The sequence below is a fragment of the Pangasianodon hypophthalmus genome, chromosome 11 (genome assembly GCF_027358585.1).
Source record: "Pangasianodon hypophthalmus isolate fPanHyp1 chromosome 11, fPanHyp1.pri, whole genome shotgun sequence".
NCBI classification, from domain to species: Eukaryota; Metazoa; Chordata; class Actinopteri; order Siluriformes; family Pangasiidae; genus Pangasianodon; species Pangasianodon hypophthalmus.
Genome location: NC_069720.1, coordinates 10,517,278 through 10,545,276, shown reverse-complemented (window position 1 = coordinate 10,545,276; position 27,999 = coordinate 10,517,278). Strand labels below are relative to the sequence as shown.

The window sequence follows — 27,999 nt, the reverse complement described above, 5'->3', positions numbered from 1 at the left end:
GCCTGTGGTGTAAAGTAAAATAACACCCACCAACGTGTCCTAATATCAGAACATGGTGTTCTTTGCCTCCAATTCGTTCATTAGTTTCTAGATATTGAGATCCTTTGTTGGCCGTTATCCCATGCTTGCCTTTTCTGTGCAGCATTGAAGTATTGCATGTCTCTCTGCAATTCTAAGCCCTGTTCTTTTTTCTGAGTCTAGCTCCTTACGTTTCATAGTGATACCATTTCCTAGCCTTTCTTATGTTGCTGTGATTTCTGGTTCTGAACGTAGCTTGTTTTTGGCTTTCTTATCTGTGTCTGCCTGTTCCCTGACCCTGGCTATGAACTATTGCTATGATTACTGGTCCTTAATAAGGCCCTAATAAACATGCTGTGAGTACTCGCATGATACTTGCCTGTCACTCCTACGGTTGCTTTGTACGTTATGGGCTGTGGGAATAAAAACATATGTTTGCCTACCAATAACTAATAAGCAAACATAGAGGAATGCCTAGAAAAGAAGAGCTGCTGTTTATTTAGTGCTGTCTGTAGCGCTTAGAGGAAAGAACTAAGTATGATTTGGACAGATGACCCCTTACACTACACTCACATGTTGCAGTTGTGAGTGTATGATGTGAATTTGGTGTTAGGAGTATGCATGTGTTACTGTTTGAATGAAATGTATTAAATGTTGTCCAAAAAGGAAGTCCAGATCAATTTCAGTTTCGTATGAGGATTTCTCACAGAGATAAAAATAGATTTGTTTCAATTATTGAGAGTCAAGTAATGGACTCTTGAATAAGAAGAATAAGTTCAGTTAAATTTTCTATTAGTGTTTGATAGCTGATGAAATAAGAATGCTTCGTGATGGTAAGCTCAGATTTTTGAACTCGTGTATGTGTTTGGTAACTCTCAATTTCATATGCGTAATAGAGGAGGTGGTGGCTGGGAACACTTCTCTCTAAGGTCCATGAGAAAACACGTTGCGGCAGCACAGGATGCCCCCCTCTTTTTTGTCTTTCTCTCTCTGGGTGTTTATGTCTTTCAGGAAGTTGTATGTAGTCGGAGCAGTAATCTCAGTAAGCACAGATTGGCGGCTTCCATCACAAAAATGCACTATGTTTATTCAAGATTTTCATGTCCGTTTCAGTTTACAGTAAACAGCCTGTGTTTAAACACCAGAATATGTCCAGTGTCTGTACATAATCCTGACAGACTGACAACACTAGGACTTACGTTCAGCTGGTGCAACTGGCTGCTGTAATTCACAAACTCATTTCCATATGTGCAACAATATGGCAAGAGCTAGTGTTTAAGAGAAAGTATATGAGCAGCCTTAATAGTTCAGCTCAGCTGCAGTAGAAATGACATTTAAATGTTCTTCCTGGGTTGCAAGTTTTTTTTTTTTCTGGTTGTCGAAAATACTTATCTGCTGGGCAACTGTGGAAAATACGAACAGTCGAGATAGGAAATCTGTTTGTCAGATCTGGGTGCCCGGGCTACTGATTTGTTCACCCCGATATTAAATCAGTGGCTTATTTACATGTGAGCATTGATGTGTGTGTTGATCACCTCATGTTATCTAGGAAGGAATCCTGGTGTAGATACTATCCAGATCCTCTTCAGCTCTTATCATGCACGATACAGAACATGCCGCTTGGTAGAATCATTTTTATTTGATACCATCTGTGCATCTGTGACCCAGTTAATGCAAGCATCCTGAGGGCTGACAATCAACCATACGCTCACTCCAGAATCTGCAGAATCCTTAGTCTTATGTACAGTGATGTGAGTGTGTGTTTGGATAGTTAGTTTTGGGATATTGATGGCTGCTGTCAGCTATTTCTGGATTTATGGCTTTCTTTTTCCATTCCCAGTGACAGCGTGAGAGATTAATTCTGCACTACAAGGCAGACAATGTATCATTACGATGTGAACTTCCCGCCCCAAGACCGTTAATAGATTTTATAAAACACACTGCTTGCCTGTCTTGATTTATGACGTTCTTTGATTATTTGATTTGGATCCTTGGCTCTGGAGAGGACGGGGTTGCATTCTAATACTGTTGTTATTACACGCTCATAGACGTCGCTTCACCATTTCCTCTGAGTTTAATCACTGCTGCTATCTTAAATGATGTTCAACATAACTCTAAAGTATAGGAGTAGTATTTACCCAGAAGGCGTTGTAATATGACACAAATTCAAAATAGTGAAAATGGTTGACAAAGCTTTTTTTTTTTTGTTTATAAGTATTTATAAATAAGCAGGAGTGATAAGTTATCCAATATCGCAAAATGTCATAATTATTGTGTTTGGGTTCGATTTTATTGCTTGTTTGTTGTTTATCAGATTACATAGCTTTTTGTTTTATTTGTAGTTCATGTCTGCGCTGAGACAGCAGAAACGCTATCTTAGCAGTCATGTTGTTATTGTTAGGTGCATACAATTCAAGGAAAAGACATTGTATTTGCTCCTTTTACTCCAGCTGTATTGTCTCAGTTCTTTGGAGAGTAAAAGAAGTTAAGTTGCATGCTTTGTTTAAACAAACAAAAAAAACATTGTCTCAGCCATCTTTATTGTTCGTACTCCTCAATGCAGGAAATGCCACATTGGAGTAATATACAGTGTGTTATTGTACAGCTTCATGTTTATGGAACCGTATTTGAGATTCAGCATGCTCAGTATGTCTTCACTAACCCTGTGTTGCTTTCAGGAGAGGGATGCCCAGATAGACTGTTTTCTGGGCAGCATTTTTGTGCCCCTGAGATACAGTTCGTCCCATTTGGAGGACAGTTCTGGCAAAACACACCATTATATTGTCCTCCTTTTTCTCAGTAATCTATTTAAATGTAATATATTGATAATATCATAAACTGGGACGAAAGAATGGGCAGTTGTGATGATAATGATAATGTTATATGCACACTCATACACTCATAACCAAAAAGCATCTCAGAACACACAACATGTTAAACCTTGAGATGAGCTACATCAGCAGCTACAGATGAGCTAGAGCAGAAGACCATGTCAGGTTCCACTCCTGTCAGCCAAGAACAGGAATCTGAGGCTATAGTGGGCACAGGTTCACTGAAACTAGACAGCTAAAAACTGGAAAAAGACCAGGTGACATAGTGCCAGTCACCACGGCTGTGTAGCGTGGCTATTTGATTTACCATAGCCTTCCTGGCAGCTCAAACCAGTCTGGCCATTCTGCTCTGACCTCTCTCATTATCAAGATGTTTCTGTCTGCAGAATTGCTGCTCTCTGGATGTTTTTTTTTTTTTTTGCACCATTATGTATAAGCTCTTCAGGCTGTTGTGTGAGAAAATCCCAGGAGTTTTCTGAAATACTCAAACCAGCTTATCTACCACCAACAACCATTCCACAGTCAAAGTCACCGGGATTACATTTTTCCTCATTCTGATGTTTGATGTGAACATTAACTGAAGCTCTTAACCCGTATCTGCATGACGTTATGCTTCGAACTGCTGTCACATGATTGGATAATTATATGAACTTGCAGATATTCCTAATAAAGTGGCAAGTGACTGTAGCTCAAGATCATTTGAAAGAATTGAAATTATCCATTTACTTATATGCATATTTACTTCAACCATATTCATCTTGATTGTTATAGCTCTTCTAGCTTTCATTATGTGTGATAACAGTGAATTACTATAAAAATAGACGGATTTTCAACTCTCAAAAATGTTCTAATCAAATTTAATCTAATCTATGTAATAATAATAATAATAATAATAATAATAATAATAATAAATGTATATGATTTTTAATGTGAAACTGCCTAGTGCTATACAGTAAAGATGCGCTGAACTGAGCTGAAGTATATATATATAACCACCCACAGTAACAATGTACCTTATTAGCTGCTAATCTAAGCTCTGCGTGGCCTTGTAGGTGGTCGATAAGCGGTGACTGATAAAAGGAAACAAGCTGTCCTGACGTCAAACATGTTTCAGCCTGTCATTATGTGTGATAACAGTGAATTAGTGTAAACGCAGATGGATTTGCAGCTGTAGCGTGGATTTCCTGGAAAAAAAAAAGAGAAAAAAGGATGCCATGACGTATAAGTCTATTGTAAGAGACCACACAAGCTCAAATACAGTATGTACTGTTTCTCTGTGTAGATGTATGGGATTAAAAACAATTATCAACTTTATTTTAATATTACTTTTCATACAAAATATGCAAGAAAATACTACAAATAGAGAGACAAATGTTGATTAAGTAATGTACGTTGCATGCATGCGTGCGTTGTAGGCAAATTGTCCATAGTGTGCGAGTGTGTGCGATTGTGCCCTGCGATGAATTGGCACTCCATCCCAGGTGTCCCCCTCCTTTTGCCCTGAGTCCCCTGGGATAGGCTCCAGGCTCCCCTGTGACCCTGTGTAGGATTAGCAGTACAGAGGATGGATGGATGAATTCCCAGAGAGAGGAATAAAGTTTTCGATGTAGCCCATCATGTTTGTGACCTCAATTAAAAAGTCACCAACTTGTTTACGACCGTTTTGGCTTCAGTGTTCTCTCTCACCAACTTGTTTACGACCGTTTTGGCTTCAGTGTTCTCTCCTCGCAACAAAAATAAAAGATTTAGGTATGCAGTTTTCACGGCACTAAACTTCTAACTATAAGCTTTATTTATAAGCTAAATTTCATTGTTGATTAAAATAGTCATTTAACTCAATACCCCGTACTGGAAATTTGGTGAATTGATATGTGACTTAGATGTGGCTTTTCACAGAAAAATATTACACCAACTTGCATACACTTGTTACAATCAGAGCTTTTGAAACAGAGCTCCATTAAACTCATCTTCTAGGGGCACTTCACAGAGTAATTTCAGTCAGAGAATTTCTGTATTCATTTCCTCTCACTGTGTTACCACAATAGACCAATGGCTAATTTTATCCTGACCTAATTGGTCATCTCTTTCTACAAAGCTTCAGAAAGTGATTCTGTCATGGCAGTGAGTCAGATTTCTTCAATATTTCATCTCTATATTTGTAGTCTTGCCCTACAGTGATGTGCTATTTGTACTAGGTGAGTACAAAGTGGGTGTGACCTACATCCCAGGAAACACTGGACTACACTGGAAGAAATGGCAGCACTGTCAGCTCACTGTGTGAATTGTGACTCTGAGTTCCTCGACCTCAGCTACATCACTTGACTTCATAACTGTTCTCTACTACACGTGTTCAGGACTGTTTGTAATCCAGTTTGCGCAGTTATTTTGTTTCTACCTGTTATATTCTAACAAATTTAGTGTTTCTATTTCCAAAAATATAAGCAAGCTGGTAGCCTAACTTAAACCACTGTGCCCCTGACCAGGCATTAAGGATGGCTGGATGTTAATGTTAATGAACATGGTTTTTGTCACTTGAGCTTAATATGTGACCGCTTCCTCTTGCTCGAGAAGTGAAAACCTCTTGCTAGTGTGACTTTTTCGTTGCTTGGTCTTGATGCACATCTCTAGTTACAACCAAATGCCCTGTGAACCATTCTGGCAAACATAAACAAATAGTGTGCCTCCTATTTGTATCTGTATTTGTATCTGTTTAGAACACATTATCTGAATAATATCCAAATAAATATTTGTATTCAGTTTCATCCTTACGCTGTATTGTTTTTTGATCCTGCAGACTCAAGATATCATCACATTTAATCATCACATTTAATATGGACTGTTCCATACTGTATATTTAACTGTTTGTGATAGAGCTCTGTTCTACAAAAAAAAAAAAAGAAGGTGATTATTTTCTGAAGTGGTTATTTTCAGACTCATTACTTTCACGTCAGCTTCTTGAATAAAATCATGGATCTCTTCAGTAAATGCTTAAAATTCTAGCACTTCCCTACATCAGTCTATTTAAACATGTCTGAGTTTTTGAACAGTACAACCAAAGTACTGGTAAATACAGTAGTAGTGAATAAAGAAGAATGATAAAGAAGACTTGACTTTTCTATCAGGAACCCATCACCAGAGTAGAGGTTTCACATCCTGTGTTCTGCATTTGATGCTTTTTTGCCTGCGGGTTCACGCTGTCTTTACTTCAAAGCTTGGAAGCTGTGTTTTCATTTCCTCACACAAAGGACACATTGGTCAAGCTTCCTGATTATAGCACTGCATTATAGCATCACCTTTTCTCATGTCCACACAAGCACACAAGCACTGCCAACACTCTCAGTTCACTGAAATCTAGTCATAATGTAAGTGGAGCTCACGAATTCATCTCAGCTGGGTTTTATGTTGGATTCAGCCAGGGGCTTTTGAACTTTTTGTAGCCTGGGAACCTTTAAGTGTAACATAAATTCATCTCAGCCGAGATTTCTTTTATGAACATGATTTAAACATGTGTAAAACAATATTTTTTGTGTTAGAGCCATAGAGCTTTCTATTCCTGAGCTTCTACAGACAGAACCCATTGGGTCAAGGGTGACATTATTTAAATGCTGATTGGCTTTTGAGTTACTGAGGTTTGCATTAAACCCATTCAATTCAAATAACCACTCATATAGACTAATAACTGATGAATAAGAGCTAAATAATAAATAACTGATAATTGTTATTTACTGATTAATTAATGAGATTTTTTACACTGCTGTAACTAAATAGATAAAACATGTTCCCCTGGCTATGCTTTTCTGACTCCTGGGTGTTCAAGGTTGAAGTGTCTGGGTTCATTTTTTTTTTTTTTCCTGGTACTTCTAGATCGATACACTCCTAACCTCATTCTCAGTCTGCTCACCATCCCTCATACTCTACCCACTAAACCATGACCTGGCAGTGACTTTGGATTGTAACACAACTCCGTTTTAAAGACTATCTTATAGAATTGCAGTTTTCCTAATGGAGTAATTGATCTCCTGTAATGCCATTATGATAGTGTCATGGCTTCTTAAAGTTGTCCTTTTTGAAATGTGAAATTGTAAGCAGAGGCATGGATGTAATAAAAAATAATGACATTGGATCGGATAGTTAGAATGCCGTACATTTTTCATACCAGATCTACTCCAGCATAGCTTGGGCTTAGTTAGATGGTGCTAAATTCCACCTAGTAAAGTCTGTCCACTTGGCAGCCATCTTACAACGCTCCGTAGAGACATGTGTACCAGAAATGGATTTACATGATGACCTGTCATGGCTTCCTCCCTCACATTGCAGTTTCCAACAGTTACCATGTGCTTTGGTTTATTTGTCATATGCTGTTGTTTTGGCTTTGGTCACCATTGTCATGTCACTGGTCTGTTTCCCATTGTATTACGTTAGCCTAATATTTATTTTGTTTACACCCCGATGTGACTGTGTACCTGCACAAAGTCTCATTTATTGTTATCGTGCGTTTCTTAGCCTTGTGCTTCCGTGTTCTAGTTCCTCTTTGCTTGGACCTGTGCCTGCGATTGACTCGTCTGCCTGTGTTCTGACCTCTGACTATGATTCCTGGATTCGCTCCAGTAAAACCTACACAGAGTTTATGCACTTGCCTCCTGCCTCGGCTAACTGCACGCTGAAAGATCTTTCACACACGCTGACAAAAATGAAGTAAATAATGTGGTCCTTGGCTCAAACAACACAAAAAAATATATATATTTTTTTTGGTTGCTCAGGCTACCGTGCGTGCGTGTTTCTCCAAAACTAATGGAGTTAAGTGCCCTATATCTGCAGAAAAATATGAAGCTTTGAGGATGACAAACCTATATGAATAAGAATTTCATATATTTGAATTGTATACACATCACATTAAGTAAAATTAGATTTTTCTGTAATATTTTTTAACTTTGTTTTGAAACTTGTAGGGGTAAGAATCCAGATTTGAAAAAATCAGAACCCTAAACACAAATGCCAAAAATTCAGGTTTCATAAATATACATTTTATGTAAATTAGGTCAAAGATGAGCTGTCCTGTAGTCCTTTGACCTAATTTATATAAAATCTGTATTTCTGAGATAAGAATTTAAGAGATTTGTATTTAGGGCTGAGAATTTTTAAAATCTGAAGTCTTAGGGTTCTGATTTTTACCTGTTGCAATTTTAAAAAAAGTAAAAAAAACAGATTAAAAAAAGTAAATATATTAAATAAACCACAATTTTATTTAATGCAATATGTTAATAATTCAAATATATAAAATTCACATTCAAATTCTTCTGCACCTTTCAAGCTCCATAGAAAAACTGTTTCTTTTTTCATTTCATGCTCATTGATGTGTATTTAATTAAATGTTCACATCATTACAGAGTAATTATATGTAAAGTGTGATTACACTATAGCTAAAGAGCCTGGATTTAAGTGTAAGTGTAGAATGCTACTGCTTGTTTTCTCTGTCACTCTTGCTTCATTTCAACTGATGACAGATGACACAAGTTTTAGTCAGCATCAGTAAGAGTGGGAGCGCCAGTTTTTGCACGTATCTACATGCTCTGGGTCAAGGGGGATTTCTCACTGCAGAGTGCAGTAGTTGTAGGTTTTTAAAATTTTTTTAAATTTTGAAACTCTTGAATGATAACGAATTTTGAAACATACATTCTTTTGTATCAAACTGAACTTCACCACTTCACTCTTCACTTGCTTTACAAGCCGTGGGTGTTTAATGGGGCCATGTGTGGGTGTGTGTTTGACCTCAGGCTGCAGTTGTTATGGAACATAGAGATATAGAGATAGTGAGAGAGAGTAGGCAGGCAGGAAAACATGGAATAAAGAGATCATTGATGAATTTAATTCTTGTCTTTATGTTGATGGGTATTAAATTACAGTGTTACAAGCCAAAATTACATTGTCCAGAAACCTAACTGACAAGGCTAAAAAATGGTGGCTAACGTAATGTAATAACGAATGGTGAGCTAATTAGCTAGTCAAGTGCATTAACATGGACTAAGGGAAATGTCATAGGCCAGCATTTGTGTATGTGAACTGTGGTATTCTGTCCTTCCTCGAATTTAAGTAAGGGATAATCCACAGCTAGGTGTGCATTACATTACATGCACACCTAGCCGTGGTTTATCCAGCTTATACCATGGTCACTTGCCTGCACTGACAAGTTAAAGCTGTCGCTGATTGCTGTCAGTTTTTTGTTAGTTATTTTATGTATGGGTCGTTAGATCTAGGATTCTGCCCACTCTAAATCATACACAGGGATCGTGGGATAAGATTAACATTTATTTGATTGAATTATAATAAATAGTTATTAGAGAGAGAAACAGAGAGAGTGAGATTGTGCGTGTGCGAATTACCAGCACGCATCTCTACTAATAATGAAGCTGTGAGATTAACTACCGTATGCAACTGTAACTGTATGTTACTATGGTTGCCATTTTTTCAAAGCAGTATATTAATTTAGAACAGTGATTAAACTGACTGGAACTACCTGTGCATTCAACGGTTTGAACACACACCTTCCAGCCAATCAAAATCGAGTATTTGGACAGACCATGGTACGAAAAAGATATTAGTTGAGCCTGGCTAGCATGTTAAATTTTTTAGCGATATGTTTATCTGTGAGATGTGTGTGTTGTGTTGTGCTATCAGGACAGATATATGACTTTTTTCCCCCACATACTGGTGTATTCCAGCATGAGTGAGATTTATGATGGTGATAATGTCTCTGACACGAAATATCATGTTTGCTCCCTCAACAAAAGAGTTTTTGGCTAACATCTATGAGCTGGGGTTCTGTCTCTTTGCATTTCATGTAAATAAACATTATTCAAGTCTTCATTTTTACCTGACGTGTTTAAATGTGAGGTGACCGTGTTGTGCTAGCAATAGAGTTATATAACAGTTCTCTGGTTCCACATCTCTTTTAGGGATGTTGCAGTGCAAAATTTTGATTTTGATACCAATACTAAGTGTAGTGTAGCTGAAATCCAACACCCAAGCAAACGAATAAATTAATAAAGGGGAGGTTTGTTACATGGTAATCCAATAATTTTGCGCTTTGCCTGTCTGTCTCTCCGTCTCTTCCTTGTCTTGCATGGCTCGCTCTCCCTGTTACCCAGCCACCTCTTCCTCTTCCTGTTGACCCGGTCTAATGCCTTCCTGTTCCATATTCGGGAATTGTACCATGCACAATTCAGTTTCCTCTTTCTGCTTTAAAATGTGTTGAGGTATGATATCAATGTAAACTGTGACTGGATGCCCTAAAACCAGAGATGGTACACATTACAGTGTTACTACTTTGTTTAACATTACCTCTTTCAGACAGCCTCTATTTCGATATCTATTATATAGAGTGTTTCTCAGTTTGTGACTGTTAGCTGGTCTAGTTTGTGTGTAAGGATAAATGTATGTGAGTGAAAACTTTCGGAAAATCCATTACGATCACCAAGTTGTACTTAAATAGATCTCTGAGCCAGCTGATGACAGATGTGCTTTCTGTTTGCAAAAATGTGCCTTAGCATTTGAATTTTGTATGAAAGCCATAAGAAATACAAAATGTGAAACAAATGAGTTATTGATGTGGAGTATTTAACACAATATTTATCAATCACTTACATTCATTTGACGATTTTGCCTAAGCAATTGAAAAAAGCTGTAATGTACGCTACATACTCATCCAAGATGGCGCCGAGCATGGCTGCCGTGTTCCAAGCTCCGATCTAAATCTGAAATCTGAACATTATAGCAGCAGGGATGGACAAATCACTAGTCTGGCCACCCGGGACAGGCAGATTAGGTATCTTGGCTACTAGTTGTTCATTTACAATTGTCTGGATGACAGGCAGGTTCAGTAGTATTTTTTTTTATACCTCAATCATGCAATACCAGAGAAAGAAAAAAACTCTACTCCCTACTGACTTTTGCAATTTGTTTTTTAATTGCAACACGCTCCAGTTGTGTCATCTATTTCTCGATTGCGCAAAGCATGATGCAAAGAAAGAGGTCAGGTTGTTGGTAGGAACTATTTTTTACTAGGCATAGTAATTGGATAAACGGATGCTGGACAATATTTCTAGAATACAGAATGTTGTTGTTCCTCTTTCAGCTTCTCCCATTAGGGGTCGCCACAGCGGATCATTGGTATTTTTTTGATTTGGCGCAGCCCTCCCCAGTTTTCTCTGGGCTTGGGAACGGCACTGTTGCATGCATCCCCAGTGGCTGGGGTCGGTTCTCTGGCAGGGAATTGAACCCAGGCCGCAACTGTGAGAGCGCTGTGGCCTAACCACTAGTCCTCCAGGGACCATTTCTAGAATACAGAATACGAAGGGAAATGTGACAAAAGCACAGTACAGAAAAGTGCATCATAAAAATTGTTGCACTCACCTACCACTTCAGTGAATGAAAATGAAGACATCAGCCATACTCAAATAATGCTTTTAGACCACATAATTGACACAATGCTTTATCACCAGAGACATTATTATGGGAGGATAAAGACTATGACTATATAAAGTCACTCCTCCTGGGGATTCAAGTACTCTTTATTTTCCATTGTCTATAATAATGTTAGTTGGTGCTTTTTAGCCTAAACTAATGAAGTTATGATTTGTCCTTCCCTGACTTGTCCTCCCCTTATCTAAAGTGCATGACTAAAGACTTGAAACTTGACTCAGATTTGCAAAAAGTGAGTCATGAACATCTCTGGCTTCTAGTTTGGTATGATGAGGCCTGGGCAAAACCTGTGTGTCGACAGAAATGACTAGCTGTAAATGACTGATTAGTACTGGGCTTCTCCAGTTAATACCAGGTCAGCTCTTCATAACCCATAAGTCCACGAGCACATAGACACTTTCTGAAGCTATACACCGTCAGTGTAAACAGATCATCTCTTGGTTAAAAATAGCTAGGTTTTGAAGCTTAGCAAGTTAAATAACTACTTGGCAGGGATGCTAGCCTGATTTACCATGCTGTGCTAACAACACTAATCTCCATAGTGTCATAAATTGGTGCCCTACTGCTCTGGATTTCAGGTTACCTCAAGCTTTGCTGAGAGTAGCACTACACATGAACCTAGTCACACTGTCATAATGCCAACATGATCACCGCTAAACACTGGAGTAAACTGATTTATCATTTTAGATACTACTCTTTTTTAAACCATGTTTTTATAGTGTTATCGAATAGCAGTGATGACTAGGGGCCAGGTTAGTGTTAACACTGAGAAACGGCAGCGAGCAGCATGTCCGTTTACAAATCTAACATTCAGATGTGTAATAAAGCATAAAGTTAGCTCCTTTATTAGGTTACACTCTAAGGGCCATATTTAGAGTTGACAACTTTTAGTCTAAAATCTTGTCAATATTTACATGGGTAAAGTTCATTGTACTCAGAGTTGGGTTACGCGGCTGATTAGGTTTATGTACATTCACGCAAAATTACAAAAAAATACTTTTTGCATTTACTGTGATATGAAATTAAAAAAAGAAGATGGTAAGCATTGAAAAGTGTGCTTTAATTTAACAATATGGCTTCCACTTTCATTATTCTGCAGCTTAAAATAGCACTTGATCCAGCAGATCCTATTATTTTGTGTTTTATTTTTTATATCACACAACCTAATGTAGCCGTGAGATACTATATCAAGGTCTTGAAAGTGTAATGTGTGTACAGATTATAATCTGTTTTATCATGATATTATAATGTCTATTTTGAGTTGTCAAACGAATAAAATAATTCCACTCTTTTGATTAATGTGATGCGCTCTCTTGTAAAGAATACTTGCCCATGGTTTGAAGGATAAGCTGACCAAGTGCTCACCTGATATGCTTACGGCTCATGTTGATTTAATTCATAACTTTATACTAAAATAATTTCAGTACAGGAGATATTTATCTCTCTCTCTCTCTCTCTCTCTCTCTCTCTCTCTCTCAGTTACTGAGTGAGAAGATAAGTGGTGCTGAAGGGACAAAGCTCGATGAGGATTTCATGGAGATGGAGCGGGTAAGGACTTCCTCTGGCTCTTTGCTAATTTCACTCCTCCTATTATGTTTTTTGCTTACTGTAACCCGATTCCTGCTTAAATGAGTACCTGCTTGAATCAGGTCAAAGACGTTATTTCTTGATCTCTGTTGTACTGAAAAGTTCCACTCAGTTTAAATTGCCATTTGGCATGACAGCTCTCCTCACAGTTGGTACGTACCAACATCACAGTAATTTATCACAGTTTTGGGTATTATCAAATAATTGTAGTAAATACTATGCTTAAAAAGTATGTTAGTTTTTATGTGAAGGCGATACCAAGTTAAATATCCACTTCATATATTGTATATGAGCTTTACTTAGGACTCCAACAGCTGGAATGCAAAAGCCATAAAAGGCAGCTACATTTTTGCCATTCCTCTGACTAAAACTTATATGACCTACTGTACTGTGCACAAGTTTGTGCCCCCCCCCCCCCCCCCCCTTAATTTTTATGTAGATATTTATTTTATGTCTTTTGTATTAGTGTTTAAGTGAAGGAAAAAAACAAGGATTATATTTCCAAACATTTAATTAAAAAAATATTATGATGTTAGAAATGTTAGAGATAAAAAAAAGTTAAATATACATAATGTAATATGCACTAGAACACTTCTCTAAAAAACATTGTCAAGACTGTCTAGACAGAAGTAAGAGAAAGTCTGGTGCACTGTTGTGTATTTTGCTAAGGAGATCAGCTGGTAGCTTGTTACATGCATCTTGGAGAACTTGCTACAGTTCTTCTGCAGACTTTCAGTTCTTTCTGTCTGTGCATGTCCTAAATAGTCACGGTGATGTTTTTTTTCCCTGAAAAGTGCCACAATATAACCACAATATAATCCTAGATTACACAATGTCACAGACGTGCATTCTCTGTCATCTCAATACTGGTGAGTGTGTTTAAGGAAAAATCACTCGCTTATAGACTGTAGGAGTATTAAGGGGCTCCTGACTTGACAACGTTATTACATCATTTTTGTTTTCTCTTCCCTTGCTATGACTTTGTCCTGCAGAAAATAGATGTCACCAACAAGTCTGTGTTTGAGCTCCTAACCAAAACCACAGAATACCTCCAGCCAAACCCAGGTAAGAGAACACAGGATGTGCAGCGTAACCGCTTAACTTTGTTACAAAAAAAGTGTTTGAGGACCATGGGAGTAATTATTACTCCTTTTTTTGGATGTTTCCTTATTTTCTCCACAATTTGGTCACCTGAAAATTCCCACCCACCAGCTAGTTATCATACAACAGCTACCAACCAGGGAGGGTGAAGCCTAATGCATTCTCTGAGACACAAGAAACTAAGCCAGTTGCACCTTTTAAAACGCCAGTGTGTCAAAGGACAGCATAACTGACTGAGAAGAACACGCTATCTGCCGCATACGTGATCTCACAGACGCCCACGATTACTTAGTGTCGCTGTGATTGACAGGGGAGAGAGAGTGTGCCCCTCCCACCCAGAGAGCACAATCAATTTTGCTCCCTTGCCACCCGGCCATGGCATAGATGGGATTCAAACTCACGATCTCCTAAAGATAGGGCAAACATGTACATTCGGATGTACCACTTGGGAGCCTCATTTTTTACCTTTTTAAAAATCAGCTACTATAAAGATTGTTGTAGTCGTTACAGTTAATATTTAGTTAAAACAGTTATAAGCTCAGTTGTTCACTGCAGTAAACCCATGCAGTAAACCAGCTCTGAACGGTTGTGATGGTGATGCATTTCCTTGTGACTGTGAGATTAAATTCTGACATTTCTCAAGCCATCTGTGGCCAGTAGTTCAGAATTGGTGTTTCCCGTATTTTCTGCATGTCTGTGTGGATTGTTCTGGGCTCTCTAGTTTCCTCCCACCTCCCAAACCACATGCTAATAGGTGAATTGGCTACTAAATTGGCCTCGGTGTGAATGAGTGTGTGAATGCATGTGGGCATGGTGCACTGGGTTGTAGAAATTCCTACAGACAAAAGTAAAAATGTAAAAAAAAAAAAAAAGCTTGAGCCAAATAAATGCAACTACTTCTGCAATTTGTTTGTGTGTGTGTGTGTGTGTGTGTGTGTGTGTGTGGGTGAGTGTTATTCAGTGCCATTGAGGCTCATGAGTTGTGTTTGGATGATTTTGTAGCATCACGAGCCAAACTGGGGATGCTGAACACCATGTCAAAGATCAGAGGACAGGTAAAGACCACTGGTTACCCACAGACAGAGGGGCTTCTGGGAGATTGCATGCTCCGGTACGGCCGTGAACTTGGAGACGACTCTACGTTTGGTACATACACACACACACACACGCATGCAAACTATAACCACAGACCAACAGCAACGGATATCCTGCTTTGTGTTGATGTTGAAATCACTCTTACATATATACACCCTGTCTCACACTCTCACTTATATATTGTGTTTTTTCTTTCATTGTCTCTCTCACACACACACATACACACAGACTGCTCACACACCAGCATTAACCTTCACACCAATGCTGTAGTTGGGCCCAAACGTCTGAATGCACAAGTGAGCATATGTTGCAGTTCTTAGTTATGGCCTTAGAGCTTTAGACTTGACTGAATGTCTCTGGTCATTTCCCTTACAAATGCAGTGTTCAAACGATTTCGAAAAATAGTAAACGTAATGTTGGGTCACTTATAGTTAGAGGCCAAGTCCCTGCACATTCTGCCAGATGTTAGCACGCTGTGTGGATTTATTTCAAGCATTTTCAGAATAAATGATAATTAATGTCTTAGCTAGCAGGTTATAAGCTAGCGACTGAAAAGGCCATACTATTGCCACAATAATATAAGCTCTACATTGACATGTTTTTTTTTAGTCACTCTTGTTGGTAACGTGTGTCGTTTCATTTCTGTTAAGAGCAAGAAAGCTTATTTCAGATAATGTCCATTGGGAATTAATTAATAATATTGTAAGATCACTGATACATACATGATGTGTACTTATTAGTAAACTGATGCATAATTTAAAGTGAGTGAAAATTAAGTGTCATGAAGGACATGTTCAACATTTAGCCAAAAGGCTTAATAAACCTTTTTAATGGACTTACGTTAGGAGACAATAAATCAAACAACATTGGAGACATCACCATCACCAACATCACCAGACACTGGGTTTCTTCTCTGGTGATGCTCTTTTAGGCCTTTACTGCAGCTGTGTTCAGTTCATGCTTGTTCTTTGGTTGTTTTACCTTCAGCAAGTAAAATGTATTCTCACTCGGATTCAGGTCAGGTGACTGACTTGGCCATTGTAGAACATTACAGTTCTTTGCCTTAAAAAAGTATTGGGTTGCTTTTGAAGTATGCTTCAGGTCTATCTGCACTGTGAAAAAGATGACCAATGAGTTTTAAAGCACTTGTCTGAATCCGAGCAGATAATATAGCCCTATATACTTAAGAATTCATCCTGCTGCTTTTGTCAGCAGTCACATGATCAGTAAATACAAGGGAACCTGTTCCATTGGCAGTCATACATGCCCATGCTCCAAGAAGAGGTGGAATTCTTCGGATCATGAGCAGTTCCTTCCTTTGTCCATACTCTTCTCTTCCCATCATTCTGGTACATGTTGACTCATCTGGAACTGTACAGGCTTTTTAAATGTTTTTAACAAACTCTAATCTGGTCTTTAGAGTTGTATTTAAGGCTTACTAATGGTTTACATCTTGTGGTAAACACTTTGTATTTACTCTGGTGAAATCTTCTCTTGATTGTTGACATTGACACAGATATGCCTAAGGGAAACCAGGGAAAGAATTCTTCTGCCACCTACCACAGATGTTTTCTGTGGTCTTCCAGGCCTTTCGGTGTTCCTGAGCTCACCAGTGTGCTCTTTCCTTTTAAGAATGTACCAAATAGGTGATATGGCCTAATGATGGCCTGCTTTACTGGCAGTGACAGCTCTTTGGACTTCATATTGAGAGTTAACTGCAACAGAATGCAAATGCCACACTTAAAAACACTTGATCTCACTAGAGCTTGCTAATAAATGAAATAATGAGGGAATAACACACACCTGTCCATGGAACAGCTGAGCAGTCAACTGTCCAATTACTTTTGGACTCTTTAAAAGGGCAGGACCACATATAAATATGAATTATTTAATTTCAACTCCAATATACTGTGGTAGACAGATAAAATAACTTTTTCAACCTGACTATATGTGTATATATAATGGTAGAAGTGGTAAAAGTTCAGTGTGGTACACCAGGTTTCCATTAAAATTTCATCAGCTGTGTGAGTTATGAATTCTGTTTTGTAATGCGCTGTATTGCAGTTGAAAGACCGATCCACTGTATATACAAATTAGTATTACTAATATATTTTAGAAGTAACCAAATATATTTACAAATATGATCATATAACCAAACACCCACACAAATAGCACACATATATACTGAGGCATTTATTGATAGTGTTCTGTAAGAGGTACTCACTCTCAAACTGAAGGCAGAATACAGCAGTGAATTATGAAAACATGTCCGTAGTGATAACGATAATAAATTGGATAAGGTGAGGAATTTACACCTAGTGTGCTTTGAATTAATCCAGCACATACTGCATGAAGTGCAGGATTAGAGGACACACACTACTTTTGTTTGCAACACAGGTGAATTTTTGAAAGAACTGTCTCTGTATGTTAAGTAGTATTCACTCTACAAGCTGATGTAAGAACCTGGAAAGAGTGTACACTGTTTACAAAAAGAGAGGTCACGCAGCATGTTTATTGAACCTCTTGAAGGCTCTGCAGTGGCTGATGGGAGTGCATGTGTCTTGCAGGTTGTGCTCTGTTGGATGTGGGCGAGGCTATGAAACAAATGGCCGATGTTAAAGACTCGCTCGATATCAACGTGAAGCAGAACTTCATCGATCCGCTGCAGACACTGCAGGACAAAGACCTGAAGGAGATTGGGGTAAAGACTACAAACAATACAATAAGCATATAATAAACATACTTTTCTGTTTTGTTTTCTTACTGAAATCACTTTATATTGCGATATAGTACACTAACAAATGTAATATAGCTTATTATATTAGTTTCCTAGAGCTTTGAGGTGTCCTTCAGATACTGAAGACTGCAACATGACTTACATGGTCACTGAAAGCAATCTCTAAATATATTTCCTCTTCTTTTCTTAGCATCATCTAAAGAAGCTGGAGGGACGGCGGTTAGATTACGACTATAAGAAGAAGCGTCAAGGCAAGATTGCTGATGATGAAATCAAGCAGGCTGTGGAGAAGTTTGTGGAGTCCAAGGAACTTGCCGAGAGGAGCATGTTCAACTTTTTAGAAAATGACGTGAGTTCTCCAGAACATTGCAGCAGATTTTGAAAATAACAGGAAGTTGTTCCTGCTGAGGTTGCATGCTATGAGTGGACATTAGAGGTTTTATAAATGCAGTTCTTAAAGCCTCCGCTTTGTCAGTAATTGTACCACAGATAGATGTTTAAATGTACTATATATTACATATAAATACATTATATTATGTAAGGAATGAAACACAATGGAACATGCTGTTTTAGGAAAATAATCAATGATGGGGTGTTGTGATGCGTGACCATGAAGTTATTTTTCCAATAAAAGCACACCCTGAAGTTTGCAATAGACACATCATGCTTTTCAACTGCTTATATTTATAGCTTGTAGTGCTATTATAATAGCTTTCAGTGCTGTTATAGAAAATTAATCAACACCTTCTGACCCACAGTGCTTTTGTAGCTGTGAGCTTTTTTCTACAACGTGTTTGTCTGTTTTGTTTATAATGACTATAAGAATGAAGAAAGTACATTTTTGGCATTCTACCATTTAATTGATCACACACCCCACCCCACTTAGGGGGCATTCCTCAGTATTTTGAAATGTGCTGTTTTCCCCTGTCTGTAGGTGGAGCAGGTGAGTCAGCTAGCAGCTCTGATCGAGGCAGCACTGGAGTATCACCGTCAATCCAGCGACATCCTGGAGGAACTCAATGGCAAATTACAGAGCAGGTATAAAAGTGTGTTCCAGTCTCTCCATGACTAAGTGTGTTCGGCTGACATTCTTTTGATAGCATTGTCTTATTCCTTCTCTTCTGTATATTCAACAGAATAGTAGCTGAGAAAAACACACAAACATTCACATTCTGTTTTCCAGACTTTTTTGAAATTTCAAATCTTATATAATTTTTTCGACATTATTTTCTTGTTTAAATTGAGTCCAGCGCGTAAAGGTTAATTCTGGGCCTGCAGATTGGATGTTGTAGAGAGTGTTGATGGAGAGTGATGGATAATTGGTTGGTAGTACATTTTTGGTGTATGTGCAATGAAGTGTAAGTCAAGGTGCCTTCACAAAAGTGATGCGTCATATGAGGTTTGTGTTTCCTGGGCATGCGGTATTTGGTATTATGGTTTAACTTCTGATAAGGCATTAAAATAGCCACAGTCTGCTATCTGCTGGGAATGTAGTGCACTAAATAAGTTGTTCATATCATCTGGTCATTTGAGATTTGGCCTGTGTTGGAGAGGTTTTAACTAATAAGTTAATCTTGTTTTTTTTTACTACAGAAATAGTTGAAATTACCACTGCAACCTAAATTTATATATAAAAAAAAAAAGAATAAAATTCAGGAGCTCTTCATTCATATGATGCTTGTCAGGAATTGAGCTAGTTCCCATTGCATTGTCACTTGCCGGTGTGAGAACAGTGTTAGTTATTCAATGAGCAAAAAAGCCTCAGGCAAAAAGTATATTTAGTGTCATTCTACTATACAGATAAAGTGGGTAATTTTGACCTGAACAGAACAAGAGGGCTGGACACTGCATTAGCATAAAAGAGCAATGTTTATCATGAATGATCAATGCTGATTTGGATTTTTCCTGCAGGATAAACACAGCAAGCTGTAAACCTAAGAAAGAGTTCAAGCCAAAGTCCATCATGTCCAGCCTGGAGGCCATCAACAGCAATCAGCATAATGGTGTCTCCTACACTTCCTCTCTAAAATCCACAGGTACCATTGAACTATACCTAGTATAACTAAATTATTTTGCTAATCCTGGCTCTTAACCATTGCAGTCCATAATTTTGTAATTATTCCACTTGTGAATTTGTTTCCATTTTTTCATATGCTTTTGTTCTATTTGTGGAAGTGTTTTATATCATATATATTTTTGAAAATCATTAGAAATCACTTAAACAATTGAAATATTAATCAAGAATAGAGGTTACAAAAAGTAATTTAATATGATTAATGTTAGTGTAGAGGCAAAGAAAACATCTGTGAAAAAAGCAGCATATATACATTTTCTTTGTAAAATTTAATGTGCTTATTAAGTGAATCTTTGGACATAAAAAATTGTCTTTCTTACTGACACTAATGCAGAAGACATTAGTTAAAAAAATTGTCTAAGACAAAGCTTCAACAAAACAATAGAGCCACATTATGAAAAACTAGAACTTCAGACATTATTTGTTTGAAGTTTAACCAAGAACATACTTTTAACGAGAGGAAAAAAGGAGGACAAATGAAATTTTTTCACAAAAATGGCACAAAACTTAATTTTATGTTACACTTAATAACAATTCAGTCAGGGACATGGAAAGCATTTTACATTGGGGTGCTGTTATTTTAAGCAGCATACATGTAATTTGTGCTATGATGTTGTGCGTTATGGCTTTGGTAGTTTCGGTCTGATGGGGCCCCTGAAAAAATCTGATATATATATATATATATATTCTGATATTATGGTTGCCATTTCCAGAGGCACTTACCGGTGCTGTAGCTAGGTGACGTCAACATGATTTCAGATGCCACCATCAAATGTGATAGATTTAAATATTTTAATATATATTTTGAAAATGTATATTAAACATAAAATTGTAAACAATAATGAAAAATACTATCACCAACATACAAAAACTACTCAGAATACTCAGTTTTAAAGTTTAGTTCTTTATTTGTTCATCTGCAGCACTCTCAGCATCCTCACTTCCAATGCCTGCATATGCAGTTATAAAATAACTGATGATCTGAAGATGTCCACAAAAAACTCAGTAAATCATGATGTTAAAGCATCGCAAACTGATATCATATTGTCATATTGCCAAGTCACATCACTAAACATCTTTTTAGGAATGGTTTGAGGAATTTTGTTGTAAACTCATCTCCTGTTGTTCGTTGCAGATATTCAAGTGAATCACAGTGTAAATGGAAAAAGTAGGTTCCTCAGTTTTTACAGTCACTGCTGATAAAGTCCTATAAGCAAATATATAAATAGATCTATAAGCAGACTTATACGTAAACATATATTGACTAAATATATACCCATTTGTGTTGAAAGCCTTGTAGAAAACCTCAGCCAAAGGCAGTATTTTGGTATACAAGCATATAAGCATTTAAGAATATAAGTATATAGTGGTTCCCTCTAGTGGTTAAAATGGGATTTGACTGTTTCACTGTATATACACAAGCATACTGTTTATTAGTGTGACATTTTTGCAAAAATGAAGTCAGTTAGCTAAGACATGTCTGGTGTTTGAAGCTAAACTTGCCTCAAACTGTGTCAAGTTGTTCAGTATCTCAAATAGACGACCTTACTCTGTTTCTGCATTAGAATAAGAAAGGAGATGTGGCATTCCGATTGTCAGCCTTAAAGGCAGAATTGTATGTTAGGAATGATTTGGATGATAATATAGTTGTAATCTGATTTGTATATTTGTAATACTTACTTTATTTAGTGAAACCGTTTAAGTACAAATGCTACTGAGTCAAACATTGCCTTTTAAGAAGTGTGTGTGACCATTTAGGTGTGTATATTGCAGGACTCTAAAGTGGAGGCTTTTGGATTCATAGGTCCAATGCAAAACTAAAGAAGCAACTTTCAGACACCAAACATGTCTTGGATGATTGACTACATTATAAGGGACATTGTGTCGATTTAACTTCTTGCCAAACTGTTCCTTAAACAAATACTCCACAGAAATGCCCTTTAAGAAGAGAAAATAAAATTGCATTAGGATATGAATATGTATGTGTTAAGCAAATGTATTCCTAAGCAAATCACTTTGTTGTTTTTAGTTTTGTGATCACATCCATGTTCATCATTGATCTCTGTGTTTGTGTGTGTATGTGTGCACTTCATGATCACTCTCCACATTTTGGTGTCAGTTGATTACATCAGCCATCCACCTCCCATCAGTCCAGCGTGGTCCGAAAGCCCCAGTGTGAACAGTCGTGAGTATTACCGGATTTGTACAGAATTTGTGCACACCAGAGCTGTAACCACCACTGACACTGGGGTGGTGGGTGTGAGAAAAATTCAAATGACTATTGATCAAAACTGGCAAAACAGTTTTACATTTTAGATGGAACTGCTATGCGAAATCATCATTCTTTTGAATCAGCCAATCAGATTTAATGATGTGCATGTTGTTATGTTGTTAGGTTTAAAATAAACTGGATATGTAAAGCTAGACATCAACACTATTAAGAACTGTTAACTTCGTTGTCTGGCCAACAGCCAGTTGGTTAATGTAAGGAATAAAACATTTCAAGATATGCTGTTACAGGAAAATAGTCAACAACGGGTGGTGTGATGCATGACCCCAGTTTTTATTATTTTGCATTAAAAGCATGTCCGTTATTGTTGTATTCCTCTTACATCCCAGCCAACAATTTTTACTATATTAATGAATAACTTTTTAAATGGTAATTTTTTAAAACTAACTAACACATGGTAACATTTTAAAGTGACATTTAATATTGTGGAACATCCATGAAACAAATTAATTTCTGTTAACACTTACCTTATAGCAGCTATAAACAGCTGTTTTATCTAATTGTATGAATTAACAAATAATCAGCATTACTCCTAACCGAAACAGAGACGGAGCTGCACATGGACCAGCCGTGCTGCCGCTCGCTGTACGACTTCGACCCTGAAAACGAAGGGGAGCTCGGCTTTAAGGAAGGAGACATCATCATCCTTACCAATCAGATCGACGAGAACTGGTACGAAGGGATGATCAACGGCGAGTCAGGCTTCTTTCCCATCAACTACGTCGAGGTCCTAGTTCCCCTACCGCAATGAGGCTAGTAACACTGACTCTGTACAAGAGACACAATCTATGGAAGCTTCATCTTTTACTGCTTTATTTTTCAGCATCTAAGTGTAGTGAGTCAAGACAACTGGAATTGAATTATAATCTTGATGAGTTGAGAAACGTCTCAAAAGTTAGAACAAGTCCAGTCACCTTGATTCATTATTTCTAGACATTTAGTGATGGATGCCTGAAAAACCTGGTAGGCTTTATTTTTCAGTATTTATTTCTCTTTTATACGCAGTATCCTGTGTGCGCTTCTGATTTAGCCTTTGGCATATGTTCAGCACTCCTTTTTTTCAGCTATGTGGATGGATAGCTCCCTATTTTTTGTTTTGTAATTTTTTTTATTCTGGTTTGTATGTGGTTTAGAGGTTTGAGTGCCTGCACTGAGCTTACATGCCATCGAAACACAATTGATAAAAATGTGAGTATCTGTACTGCTACTCATGGGAATGTTTATCTCCCCAAGTACTTAATCTCTCTCTTGTGCACTGGCTCTTTTTTTCTGTTTACATGTGACTTACTGTGATTATCTGGAATCATGACAGCAGTAACAAATGTTATATTGGAAACGATGCAGACATTGAAGTACAGGGTGGGCGATGTGGCAAAAATATCACATCACAATACTTTTCTCATAATGCACAGTATTTATTGTCACTGAGGTTTTGTTCAAAATCTTGCCAGCAGCAAATTAAGAGAAAATGAAACAATTGGTTAAAAAAAGGATAATCAGCTACCAGTTAGCTCCGTGTTACTGTAACAGTAGAGAGAGTAGGTCAGTAAAAGGCAGGGGTTTTCAGCCTGGTTTGCACAGTGACCCCATTTTAAAGGACCAAAATTCTCACCATAAATAAACAAAATGTGCAAATATCTGTTAATATTATAAACATGCACTACCACTCTATAAGATCACTTAAAGTTAATCTGTGGAGAGCGTAGCCAGAGCACACTGCTGCTGCAGTAGGCTACAGAAAACAGACTGCAGTATCGCCCATGTGTTGTTTAGATTCTGGTCAGACGCTGCAAAATATATAATAAATATTGTATTTTGTAGTGTTCCTAACTAGGAAGTATGACGATGCAGTGGAAGATATTTTTATTTTAAATAGTGGTTCTGCATGTCAAGGGTCTGTTGTGAAGGCCACTTTGTTTAACATTGCATTGGACGTTGTGTGAAAAGCTAATGGAATTAGAATCATTATATGACGTTAATTTGACGTTCAATTCTTATTTCAAAATCATTCCATAAATCAAGTTCATGTGCATAGAGCTACATTATAAATTTTGGTTGGTAAAAATCTCCTGCGACCCCATCTGACCCCAAGGTTGAGAGCTGATGGTGTAAGGACTATTGTATAATATGGTATTTCTCAATCCTGGTCATGGAGTATCACTGCCCTACACGTTTTTCTGTTTTTGTGTTTGTTTCACTTGGAGTCTTTTGTAGTAAATCTGTTCTTCATCAGTGTCATGCAGACTGGCTAATGTTGTTTAGGACACATGGGATCTAATGGTTTGGTATTAACTGTCTTCATGCTGTGAGACATAATGTTTACACTCAGTCATCATAACTTTTATGATCATATCTAATCAGCCAGATGCTAACTCGCAGTTCTGGTACATGTTCCTGAAAACACAGGCCTTACTGCAATTCTAAATATGGGTCAAAGAAGAGAAATTCAGGAATAAATCTGTATTAAATCCACATACACTTGGAAACAGTATATCACAACATATTTTTATTTGGCTATCACATTGTCACATCGCCCATCTCTGCAAACTTCTCTCACTCCCTGAAGTGCTTCTTTATTTTGAGATTGTGGTCATATTGCACTAAATGCTTTAGAATCAACAGTCAGTCACATGGCACATGGATCTCCCATTTGCACTTTCTACTGAATCTCTCTGCCACGCCATGAGCACGAATTGACATCAGCCTGTCTCAGTCAGTAAACATATAGAAATATATAGAGACATCAATATCCAGACCGACTGTTCACCTGGGAGCGAATATTTTCCCAGCATCATACACTGAATGAAGTTACAAAACCAAAAAAATGCATCATGTTTCCAGTGGTCGAGTTATTTGCATACAAAGCTGTGAAATGCTTTTCATGCCTTGCTTGATTGTTTTTAAACTGACATGTCAAGACATCTTCTGCACGGATTGAAGTCCTGATTAGCCAAATGCCGATATTACAGTTTCATATCACGGTAATTGTTGATCCATGACAATATTGCATTTAAAACATCACTAATGATAAAATACAAGACAAACTATATAAGACAAACTAGCTTGTAATTCGGAATAACACTGAATAATTTTTGGCTTGTTTGCATAACAGTACAACAATTTTAGATTAAATAAAATGTGTAAAGACAAATATAAAAATCTTATAATAACTGTTGAATATTTCGCTGTATATTGTACCTGATTATCGGCACATTACTAGTCCTGATATTACCAAAAAAAAAAAGTGGTAAATGACTGTATTCTTGCAATGCCACAGAACTACGCTGTGTAGTTTAATAGCCATTTGGATTTTTATTTTAACTTATGATGACTACTTTTCGTTATCTGCTGTGTGAAGATATTTGCATGGCTAAGACTGCCTTTTCCTGTGCTCTGTTTTGTCACTGTTGCCTTTGCTGGTACAATGAATGATCACTAGAGGTGATGAGCGAGAAACAGGGATTATTTTGATACAGTGTTAACCGGCTAAAATAAGGGCTGCAACTATTGATGATTTTTTTTAAAAATTATTTTGCTTTATATTGTCTCGAATATTTGAGTATTCTATAAAGAAAAAGAGCATGAGATTTAATTCTTGAAATTCTTTGAAATCCAGCAGTAGAATATAAATCTAATGAAAGACTCTTATTCGGGACTGCACGTCAAAATTGCAGAAATTACCCACACCAAATGATAAACAACGCAGACCAAAATGCTTGCATAATAATATGATAATATGATGCAGAGGTAAGAAAAATCATAATAGATGATATCAAATGATAAATTCACAGTGATAAATTCAAATATTTACAATATATTTTTGTGAATCCATTTATTTCTGTAAAGCTGCTTTGTGACAATGTCCATAGTTAAAAGCGCTATACAAATAAAATTGAATTGAATTGAATTGAAATGATGAAAAAAAATATTTCATTGCCTTGTATGTGTTACGCCACACTTATGTGGTGATTATCTTGCATGTTAATGGGAGATTAACATTACTAGTAGTTGAACTATTATAGTTGTAATAGTTGAACTATTTTACCGTTTGATTTAATTATCAAATTGCTCAAATTTTTCAAGTATCAGTTGCAGCCCTAGTTAAAATATAAGTGCTATAAATTCTCAGACTGTGATAATTGCTTAAACTTTAATCACAGTTAGTAATGTTGCCACAATCTTGTATTTCTTAAAAAAAAAAAAAAAAAGAACGGGAAAAAAAGACAATTTTATCTCCCATGTTTTCCAACTTTCATGGAAATTTTTTAGCAGAATTATTGGATTTCCATTTCTGAGAAAGACATTAAATTAGTGAGCAAAATAATGAGCCTTGAAAGACATCTCTGTTTCTTATCCTGCTGAATAGGACAGGTTTTATCTAAGGAGCACAAACGCTACCTAGGCAATGGAAATTTTTATGTGTGTTGATTATTGAAACATATTGTAGAACTGATAATCAGCACACTCTTAATCCACACTTGGGCCACATTTGCTTTCCAGGAAACCAGTTGCCCAGTGGAACACTTTAACAGTATTTTACATTTTACTTGTTGCCATATTATATGATTATTGCAGGTTTGACTAAGATGGAAAAGTTGACATTGTTTCAGTATTGACCAGCGGCACATTTTTACAGTATTTTAAAGCTTCTTGTTGCCAAGTCATTTTATTGCTTTTGCGTGAATACAAAGTGAATAGGAATGAGACAAGCTTAAGCAGGCCTTAATGTGAAATCCTTAAGCTGTGTTGCTCCATCTGCTGAGCTTGAATTAACTTTGTCTGGTAAAACATTAGACTGTTTATTATCATATAGGAGTCCAGAGAGGCGATGCATTACATTTTTATTGTCCCCTATGAAAACATTCATGCTTAAAGCTTATAGCTAGTTTATCCCGCAGTTAGACATAGAAACTGTCAAAATGTAGAACAAAACCAAATTAATGAAATGTATTTTGTTACATTTTGATATTCTGTTTTTCACCTATATATATTAGTATTGCAAACATGCTTTAGAGCTACTACTAAAGCACATTTTGGGTCTTGTTTACCATTCTGGTATAAATAAATAAGGATGAGAAATGACCCAAGTACACATCTTAAATGTGTTCTTGGGTCATTCCTCATCCTTATTTATTTATACTTTTTGACTAACGTTCCTATAAATTCCTGATGCAAACAAACCAAATGTGGCATTAACTAGACTAATTATTTTTCACTTCCAGATCAGTCGTTTAAATGGGACAGAATAATAACAATAACGCAGGGCCTCTCTGGACCTGTGTAAAACACTACTGACCCCTCTACCTTTACACATTTTGTCCTGTAGCTTTCCAGTCATTTTTGTCACTACAGTACTCGTTTCAGAGAGAGGCATGTGGACCATATGTATTTTTTTCTTTTAATCTGTTTAGTATAATTTATACAGAAAGTGTTTTATAGATGTAAATGAATATATTACAAACTGTATATTGCATAAATAAATGACAAATGCTGAATAATTGTTGAGCCCAACATTTGACACCTGTTTTATTTCCTTACACAAAAACCAGACACACACATGAAGAGCAACTTTTGCTCCTGTAAAACATCTGCTTTTAAAGTGCATCTGAACAGAACATTTTAGAAGTATAAAACATTTCTTATTCTGAGTAATAAATGGATTATTTTTAATGCCCTAAATGCCAGGAATTCCTTAAAATGGCCTACATATATATATGATAAGATTTTTTTAAAAAGATTGATATTAATAATGGGTGAGGGTTTTTTTTTAAAGATCCAGATACATCTG

General features: G+C 37.0%; 1 protein-coding gene across 2 annotated transcripts in view; it reads left to right on the top strand.

Annotated features, from left to right (window-relative positions):
- The window catches only part of sh3gl3a (SH3-domain GRB2-like 3a), a 36,788-nt gene extending 9,066 nt beyond the window's left edge, over positions 1-27,722 (top strand). Inside the window, exons 2-11 of one of the 2 annotated variants that reach the window (XM_026930581.3) lie at positions 12,807-12,875; positions 13,907-13,979; positions 15,018-15,161; positions 17,678-17,811; positions 18,038-18,196; positions 18,782-18,885; positions 19,759-19,883; positions 21,057-21,089; positions 22,041-22,106; positions 22,757-27,722. In XM_026930581.3, the coding sequence (XP_026786382.2) occupies positions 12,807-12,875; positions 13,907-13,979; positions 15,018-15,161; positions 17,678-17,811; positions 18,038-18,196; positions 18,782-18,885; positions 19,759-19,883; positions 21,057-21,089; positions 22,041-22,106; positions 22,757-22,962 (1,113 nt within the window). In that variant the 3' untranslated portion in view covers positions 22,963-27,722. The remainder of the gene's footprint in view (positions 1-12,806; positions 12,876-13,906; positions 13,980-15,017; positions 15,162-17,677; positions 17,812-18,037; positions 18,197-18,781; positions 18,886-19,758; positions 19,884-21,056; positions 21,090-22,040; positions 22,107-22,756) is intronic. The other variant, XM_034308760.2, reaches the window with a different exon arrangement.
- Positions 27,723-27,999: the final 277 nt, after the last annotated feature.